At 41.2% G+C, this 9,533-nt stretch overlaps 1 protein-coding gene across 1 annotated transcript in view; it reads right to left on the bottom strand.

Moving 5' to 3' along the window:
* LOC123745512 (3-hydroxyisobutyrate dehydrogenase, mitochondrial) overlaps positions 1-9,533 on the bottom strand; it is a 31,289-nt gene that overhangs the window by 12,005 nt on the left and 9,751 nt on the right. Inside the window, exons 3-5 of the mRNA XM_069321901.1 lie at positions 8,551-8,729; positions 4,267-4,388; positions 1,398-1,608 (exon numbers count right to left, since the gene is read on the bottom strand). Coding sequence (XP_069178002.1) covers positions 1,398-1,608; positions 4,267-4,388; positions 8,551-8,729 — 512 coding nt within the window. The remainder of the gene's footprint in view (positions 1-1,397; positions 1,609-4,266; positions 4,389-8,550; positions 8,730-9,533) is intronic.

The raw sequence follows: 9,533 nt of genomic DNA, 5'->3' as shown, positions 1-9,533 counted from the left end.
CTTGATGATGTCATTGACCTCGTTGTCTCTCGCATGCCAGCCCTTTGTGCTTCTGCCATGCAACCCATGCAGTCCATATTGGTCTGCTTCCACCCTGTTGCAAATACACTGGTATTCAGTGTGAATTGGGGCACCAAGGTGGAGGGCCACTGCTACACGAAGGGATTCTGGATCTAGACATGTGCCCATTGCCGACGTGGGTACTGCCAGGAGGAAGTCTCCTGCATGGGGGGCAGGCACTGCTCTGAGGCGAGCTTTCTCCTTGTCTGATGTTGCGGCTCTGAGCATGGCATCAGCTATTTTTTCTACTAGCAGGTGATTCCAGCTGGACTAATTTTTTTTTTGCTAGTTCTATGATGGGTGCTGGGGCTGCAAGAGCATTTCACTGATTTGAGCATTCAGTAAAAACAGGGGTGTGTATTCCTGCTGAATTATCAGGAATTCAGGTAGGATATCTCTTACGAGATCGTGTGATGCATGGGATGAGGAAAGAAAGGCTGGTAGAGCAATCTGGGAGGCTGTGCGGACACTTAGGCCGCCGAGTCTTACGGGGAGGGTTGCTTGCTCCCACTGAGAGTCGTCCAATGACAGGTTCAGGACTTTCTCCAGCATGGACCTCAGAAGGGTGTCATACACATTTAATTTAGGATGTAGAACATCTCAGAAAGTAGATCAACTTAGGGAGAGATAGGCATCTTGTGAGGAGGAAGAGAGCATCATGGGCATCAATCTTGTCAATCCTGTCCAGCATTCTCTTTAGATCAGTGATTTTTGCATCCAGGATCTCCGTGATTGCTTGTGGGCCAATGGGGGCACCCAGGAGGGTGCAGTCCGGTGTCTCGACAACGAGAATGTCTAGCCAATAAGTTGGAGATTTGTTTAACATTTTTAAGTTATTTTTACACAATATGAATATTTTTCAATGTTATGCCCCCTAAATTCGCAGTAATATGCTCGGTCTATGGGTTAAGGCAGCGTCTGGGATCCTCTCGGACATAGGTTCGAATCCTCGTCATGGCCCTTGTGGATTTGTTCATTTGATGCATCACGCTATTGTGTATCTGTGTTTACAGATACTCTCCACTGTAAGTATTTCTCAACTACAGATACTGTACTGTATTTCAGAAACTTAATATAAATACTAAATCTAGTTTGATCCCTAGTACTATGGGTGAATAAGACACCATCTATCAAATGCAGCAGCTTTTTTCTTCACCGTTTAGCTTCATTTGCAGGTTTCTGTACTTTGGCACAAAGATAACACTACACGCAAGTAAAAATCTTTACTGGCTTAAAAATCTGCATCTATTTGTATATGAAGCACATGTTTCACAATAGTCTAATAACACATTAGAGTTACATTAACACTAAAAATACTCTTCTAGCAAGAACATTACCTCATCCCTAAGTTCATGGTTTCAGCAGTGCCAATCATGGAGATGGCTAATAGCATGTTATTACAGATCTTGACAGCTTGTCCATTTCCAACACCACCACAATAAACAACATTTTGACCCATGGCAGACAGCAGTCCTTTTGCTGCCTCAAACTCCTTTTCATCTCCTCCAACCATGAATGTCAGAGTTCCAGCCTTGGCAGCATTCACACCTAAAGAATGTCAAATTAATTAAATATAAAACAGAAAATGTAAATACTCTGAATACTTTTCAGAAAAACATTTGCATCCACTTCAGCTCAGTTCATGTAAAGATTTTCATAGACCTAACATTTTTTTCTTAAAATACAAAAGGTTAAAGTTAATATGTTAAAAAAATGTAGATAAATACAAAGTTAAGATAAGATAAAATTTGCCAATAAAATTTTAAGGGGTTTATCAAATGCAAGATACACACAGGAAGTGCTTATAAAGGAGAGAATAGGCAAGTGTTACAGTCGTGGAAGTGATGATGGGGCTAGGTTAGGGATGTGATGGAGTTGTAACATCAGAGATATACTGTATAGAATTTGTTTTATCAATTTGCAATTTATCATTGCTACCAACTTGATTCAGTGATGTAGTTTTTGATGGCTACAGGTTCTTTATACTGCATTGACTTCTAATGTTGTTTTATTTTTTGAAGTACAGTATTCAGCATGAATAAAGATCATTGGGTGTTAGATCCTGATTCTTGATTCCAAGTTCCTGGAAACTACATCTAAAGAAAACATTTACTAACACATTTGGCAAAATACCACTGTAGCCAAAATTGAGTTAAATGTACCAATGTTTTCCACAAACCCTCTTATTTTGTTAAATTATGTCAAATTATGACATTCCAGTACACTTTTTGTATTATCGAGTTGCGAAGACTGTACCCTCTCTGTGAACAAGCCTTGGATAGAGAATAAATCTCATGCACTACCAAAAGACGGGCAACTCGAGAAGTCAGCTCATAGAAGAGGGCCCACAATCCCCTCAGTAGTGTATCTGTGTAGGTGTGTATAGGAAAATACAAGTTGATGCTAGGAAAGGATTCCGGGCCATGATCAGGAGCACAATGGAAATGCTAGGGCACAGGCAATATAGGTGCCATGAATGCCATTTCAAAGCATAAACAAAATAAACCAATAGCCTCTGGCAGAACATAACGTTCCATGGAAGGTCAACACATAATAGCTGAAAGTGACAAGCTGATGATAGGCCCAGCAGCGAGTACAGGTTTTGGACAGGCTCCATGAGGTGGAAGAGTGAAAGGGCAGATTGACTTAATCCTCGGGTGGCCTGGGCTGCCCATCTTGTGGTGGTCAGGCACATCACAGTGGGAATGATCATTTGCCTTATTTACCTAGGGGTGCCTAATTTCCTTCCAGCAGCCACTTACTGTGTTGTACCCATGCTTTCTGCTGTGATTTCCCCAGTTTTGTGAGGATAGCAGCAAAAATATACTCAATGAAGCACTAAACAAAAATATGAATAAATTCTTTGACAAACAATACCTCTGGTTAATGTACAGATGTGTTATACATTTTAACACAGCCGATAAAAATATCATTAAATCTGCAAGCACTAGAAAAGTGGTGTAATAACTAATGGGGGTGCTATTATTACAGGGTGCTGTAATGACTAATAAAGACAAGTTGATACAATGAATAAAGCAAATATAATGAGTACACGAATTTAACAATTACAGGAATTATAACAGGCTTAGGCAGGTGTGCTTACGAAACAATAACACACGGGATTTGTGTAACTATTTATGACCTATCTCCAAGCCTTTTTGTACTTTGTGCATTTCATATTTAAACTCTTGACATTCCAGGTCTTTGTATTATTAGCTTTTAAATTTGTGCATTAACCCCTGCACTGAGCACCTTTTAAAATGATATTCCCATGGTGTGGCAAAAATAAATTGTTCCAAAAGCAGTATTTTTCTATTGGTATTGTTAACCCTTAAACTTCGCATGGCATATATATACGCCATGAACGTGTAGGGCAGCCATAGTATGGCTGCCCTACACGTTCATAAAGCCAAGGCCTTAGCAACGTTTTGTAGGCCTTAGTAACCTAGGCCATGTTACTAAGCCCATGGAAGGAAAGTGAGGCACAAGATGTTTTTTCAAGATGGGTGGATAGTTACTGGAGGCCCGAGGAAGCAAATGTGCGCCCCCTTGTATGAATGGGAGTTTCGAATCTTATGATACACTGTACTAACAATCACAATGTTAGCTGGAGTACCAGCACACTCAATTATATGACGGTTGGCACAGTGCAAGGGTTAAGGTGGCTTCCATGACTTCCTTCAGTACATTGCACTTGTTGACTACCCATATATACAAGGTATGATTATTTTTGTGTTTCTTCAAGAAGTTTTTTCCAGTTTCTAACTGTAATCTTTGTCCTGTTTTCTCTTAATTTTGAGGCTATACTTGTGCACCATGTCTATTCCAAATCAGTATTTTGTATGTAATGGTCACATCCCTTTCTGCATATCACATCAATGATGATATTGTTAGACCTTTAACAATAATGATCTTTCTTGCACCTCCATACTTATATCTTCAAAGGTTCAAACAAAGCTGAGTGTTGTCTCCAGATAATTCAGAGACATTACCTATTTGGAATAAATGATCAACTGAAAACTACAATGCATCCCTTCTGGGAATACTCAATTATGACAGAGCCTCAAAAAAAATTAGATAAAGTCCATCATAAAAATGCTCAAAATTATTAAGCAAGAACACTTGCTAAAAAGATCTTATCTCTGATAATGGCATTAAAATAAGAAAAGTGAGTTCATTGCATATCACAAGACTAGGATTACAAACCTCCAGACACGGGGGAATCCATGAAAACAGCACCTTTCTTCAGAGCTAAGCTGGCCATCTCTTTAGACACACTGGGATCAATGGTGCTGCTGTCCAAAATAAGTGTCCCAGGCTGCACTGCTCTGTTTGTATTGAAAAACATTAATACTTATGGCAAACATGTACTGTATTATATACATCCACAAGCTAAAGTGTGTAACATTACTATTACTTCATTTCCTGCTTTCATAAGGGAATGAAGAAGCAAGTCGGGAGAAAAAAACGAGAAGCAATATAGTGAAGTGTCATGGGCATTATAAAATTATAAACAACCCTCATTCATTCATTATATCACCCACACTATGCAGAAGGTGAGTCACATTAACGTAGCTGAAGAGTCAGCACCCAACCCACAATACATTAATTTCAAAGTAATTAGTAATACAGTAGTAATTACTATTATTTATTAATTTCAGTAATTTTCGTCAGTAATTTCAAAGCATTATATGACAAGGAGTGTCGGGAAGATGGGACACAACGAGCGTAGCTCTCATCCTGTAACTACACTAAGTAATTACACTTAGGTAATTACATAACACTGTTAATAAACAAGCACCAGTTTTCAATAAGTGACTTGGGGGATGGGGATATAGTCTAGTATCATACTGCAAAGTTAGTTTAAAATACCTGGCATACAGTTTCTAAGACAAAACAAAAATCAAATAATATGGGTAAAGGGGAGTTTATAGGGATTCAAGATGGGGGTGGCTATCTTGAGGCCATATTGAGATGATTTCGGGGCTTTAGTGTCCCCGCAGCCCGGTCCTCGACCAGGCCTCCACCCCCAGGAAGCAGCCCGTGACAGCTGACTAACACCCAGGTACCTATTTTACTGCTAGGTAACAGGGGCATAGGGTGAAAGAAACTCTGCCCAATGTTTCTCGCCGGCGCCTGGGATTGAACCCAGGACCACAGGATCACAAGTCCAGCGTGCTGTCCGCTCGGCCGACCGGCTCCCCTATGTAAAGGGGAATAAAGGGGTGAAATGTAAAGAGCTAATAAGACTGAGGGGAAGTAACCAAGGCAACATGGGACATTGCAATGAAAATCAAGATTAGGGTGAGAGTGGATAGAAAAGCAATTGAAGGCACTATGGAGGAAATGAAGACAACATTAGAAGAGCTGAAACGGGATAAAGAGGTAGTGGAGACAAAGGTAGATGAAGAGATGAGGAGGAGAGATGTGGAGATAAGATGGATGAAGATGGAGATAAAAAACTAAGGGAGAGAGAAGATACACGAACTAGTAATGACCATAGGGAAACTGAAAGAGGAATTACGTACAAGTAGCAAATTAATAAAAGACATCAGGGCTGTAGGAGATAAATTGAAATTCGAGAACCAAGGCAGGGAAGCAAGTGTCAACAAGCTTAAGGAAAAGGTTAAGGTAATAGCAGAGGGTAAAAATGCAAAGGAGGCAATTAGAGAAGTAGCAGAAAGTTAAAAAAAAACTGGAAATGACAACTAGGGAAATGAGAGTGTGTGACTAGGCTAACACTCACAAATGCCACCCTCCGGAACGGGACTAACCCAAATGAAGAATCTAACCTCCATAGGGGGAAATTAAATAGTACAGTAGAAATTAGTATACAAATTTGGTACACAAATGCAGAAGGCATTACAAATAAAGGAGTACAGCTGCAAGAACAGGTGACAGTACTGCAACTCAAATCATCACAGTTATGGAGGCAAAACTGATGAACACATTAAAGGGTGCAATATTCACAAGATTATACCAGGTAATAAGAAAGGATAAATAGGGGGGAAAAGGAGGAGTAGCCCTTCTGATACAACAACATTGGAGCTTTGAGGAGATAGTGTCTGGAAGTAATCATCCAGTAGGACTTCCTACTAGGTATGATAACAGTGAGGACTATGAAGATGGTGGTTGATGTTATTTACAACTCTCCATTAATTGCATGAAGGTCAAGGGAGGAATAGGATAAATACAATGAAACATGCCTGAATATAATAGAAAATGTGGCCACAGTGGCAAGGAGAGCCAGAGCAAAGATCCTAATACTTGGGAATTTTAATCACAGGGAAACAGACTGGTCAACAAAGGATCCTCAAAGCATACCCCCTACCTTTGCAAGTAGGGGCAAAGGTTACTCATCATACCTGAAATATGATGAGTAAGATTTGTGGACACTACAAACAAATACTTCCTGTGGCAGCACATCAAGGAACCAACAAGAGAAAGAGGTGATGATCTGCCAGCTTCCCTAGACCTGGTGTTAACCTAAAATGAAGATGATGTAGAGAACTTAAAATATGAGATACCATTAGAAGTCAGTGACCACTGTATTATTATGTTTGATTACACTTTAGAAACTGTTGCAAACACGACAAGGAGCAAGAGAAAATACAGAAAAGGAGACTGCAGGATTATTATCTGCAGGAGGTACAATCGGAGACTGAAATGGAAAGAAAAACAGCAAATGAGTGATCGAAGTTGTAACACAAATGCAAAGAATCACTGGAACAGTTCATACTTCTCGGGAGAGAAATAGATAAAAGGAAAATAAACCCATGTTTCAACAGTAAGAACAAACAGAAAAAAAAGGCATAGAAAAAGTGAAAAAGTGTAGGGACATGGGTACAGAGGCAAATTGAGATGCTCTAAAAAGGGCCAGGAATACAAGAATCAGGAAAGCAGCAGAGCAGAACTTTGAGAATGACACTGCAGCAAAAGCAAAGGGCCAACCTAAGTTGTTGCACAGCCACATTTGGGAGAAACAATAATACAAGACCATGTGATTAAACTGTGGGGACAGGGAGGTACACTTTTGAGTGACAAAAAAGCATGTGAAGAACTCGACAAGAGTTCCAGGTTCACAAACCAGAACCTGATTAGTGTCCAAGTAGGGGGTGACAACAGATGACCAGAAACAACACTAGACAGAATTTAAGTTAATGTAGAAGAGGTAAAAAGATACCTGGAGGAACTGGATAGCAAAAGCAGTAGGACTAGACCGGATATCACTATGGTTACTGAAGGAAGCTGTAGGGAGAGTGTGTTACCCATTAATTATACTGTAGTGTTCAACATTACACTAGAAACTGGAGAGCTACCTGGAGCATACCTGGAGAGGGTTCTGGGAGTTCTTTTACTCCCCAAGCCCGGCTTGAGGCCAGGATCTGGCAAATAGCATTCCAACATTCAAGAAAGGTACAGACATGAAGTACTAAACTAAAATAGATCAAGCGTGTCTGATGTCTTTGTGAAGCTTTAGTCGCTATGAGTGATTATGTAATAATGGCCTTCAAGTACCCATTGAGAGATTATCAAATTGGTTCATATCAATAAGTAAAGATAAAACACCTCTTAGTAATTATTAAGAGTGTGTCACTTATCTGTTCCCAAATAATTATCACAAGGACTTACTGTGCATGATGTCTGTGATCAAAGTTTCTCCATTTCCATATATATTTAAATAATGGAGTGGTGGCAGCATAAAGTAATTATCATAGATATAGATAGTCTTGGTATTTCTATCACCAAATGCAGTCTGTCTCTCAAAGACCAGTTTTACAGGTAGAAGGGAGTTGCAACCAAGACATTATACAGAGGGGTGAATAGGGGAAGACACACACATGCACAGTGCAGTACTGTACCCCATCTAGTTTAATACAGTTGGGTGTTCTGGTGTGAGGATTGGCCTTGAAGAAAACTGTATTGTTTATTTCACCATCAGCACTTCATGAGTGTTAATGTCTTGCCAGCTAAACAAATGAAGGGCTGGGGGGGGGGCACTGTTATTGGGCTGTGCTTAGGGCATCAGCTGACCATATTCCAGATGACATGATCTACCACCTGATGGAGATCAGGTGCAACATGGCTCATGTGTTTACATCACAGTAATGATCATTGTCCATTACTTTTAGATACTCAATTTCTTTCAAGCAGTTGCTCGTGTTCTTCTTGTGTTTATGCTTTGAATTGTTTTCTTAGTTCTGGGTACATCTTCAATCACCAAGCTCCCCTCACCTTATAGAGCAAGCCAAATTTTGGTTTTGCCTTCCGGTAGGCAATGGTGGGTCTCAGAAGCCTAGTGCTTCTCTCTAAAGCATGGTTAAACAAGCACTCATACCAGTTGATTAATAGTTGAGAAGTGGGACCAAAGAGCCAAAGCTCAACCCCCATAAGCACAATTGGGCGAGTACTCAGCTTGACGAGCTACCGAGGGGTTCTCCCAGAATTAAATAACTACTACAGTAATAACTCCATTCTCTATGTACTTACTCAAAAACTCCCTTTTCTCCAGTATAGCATGATATTACATGCTGTGAATTAGGCAGCATGGTGATGATACTATCCACTTTACTGGCCACCTCAGCTGGAGTAGCAGCAATCCTTGCACCTGCATCCTCAATATTTTCCATAGCCTTAGGATTAACATCATATGCCACAACACTATGACCCTGAAAATAAAACTTACTGAGGTTAATCTGATTACAGAGTAATAATTACATCTATATAATTTTGATACAGTACTTCAATTCATAAAGTAGAAGAGCATTTGTATTGATGAAAACTATTTCATTCTCTGCAAACTTTAACAATTATGGCAGAATGGTGAAATCACTGAATTTTCATACATGTTTAAAATACCATGCAACAATACCTCTGAATCAACACTAAATATATGGACACCAGAACCTGTAACACAAATTTACATATCACACACAAGCCACCTACCTCCCTCACTGCCTGCTCCTGCTTGCCTACCTGCCTCCCTCACTGCCTGCTTGCTTACCTGCCTCCCTCACTGCCTGCTTGCTTACCTGCCTCCCTCACTGCCTGCTTGCCTACCTGCCTCCCTCACTGCCTGCTTGCCTACCTGCCTCCCTCACTGCCTGCTTGCCTACTGCCTCCCTCACTGCCTGCCTGTCTCCCTCACTGCCTGCTTGCCTACCTCCCTCACTGCCTGCTTGCTTACCTGCCTCCCTCACTGCCTGCTTGCCTACCTGCCTTCCTCACTGCCTGCTTGCTTGCCTACCTGCCTCCCTCACTGCCTGCTTGCCTACCAGCCTGCCTCCCTCACTGCCTGCTTGCCTACCAGCCTGCCTCCCTCCCTCACTGCCTGCTTGCTTGCCTCCCTCACTGCTTGCTAGCCTACCTGCCTCCCTCACTGCCTGCTTGCCTACCAGCCTGCCTCCCTCCTTCACTGCCTGCTTGCCTCCCTCACTGCCTGCCTGCCTGCCTGCCTCCCTCCCTCACTGGCT

The sequence above is a fragment of the Procambarus clarkii genome, chromosome 10 (assembly GCF_040958095.1).
Source record: "Procambarus clarkii isolate CNS0578487 chromosome 10, FALCON_Pclarkii_2.0, whole genome shotgun sequence".
NCBI lineage: Eukaryota > Metazoa > Arthropoda > Malacostraca > Decapoda > Cambaridae > Procambarus > Procambarus clarkii.
Note: the sequence above shows the minus strand (reverse complement) of the source record. Positions and strands in the feature narration are given on the sequence as shown.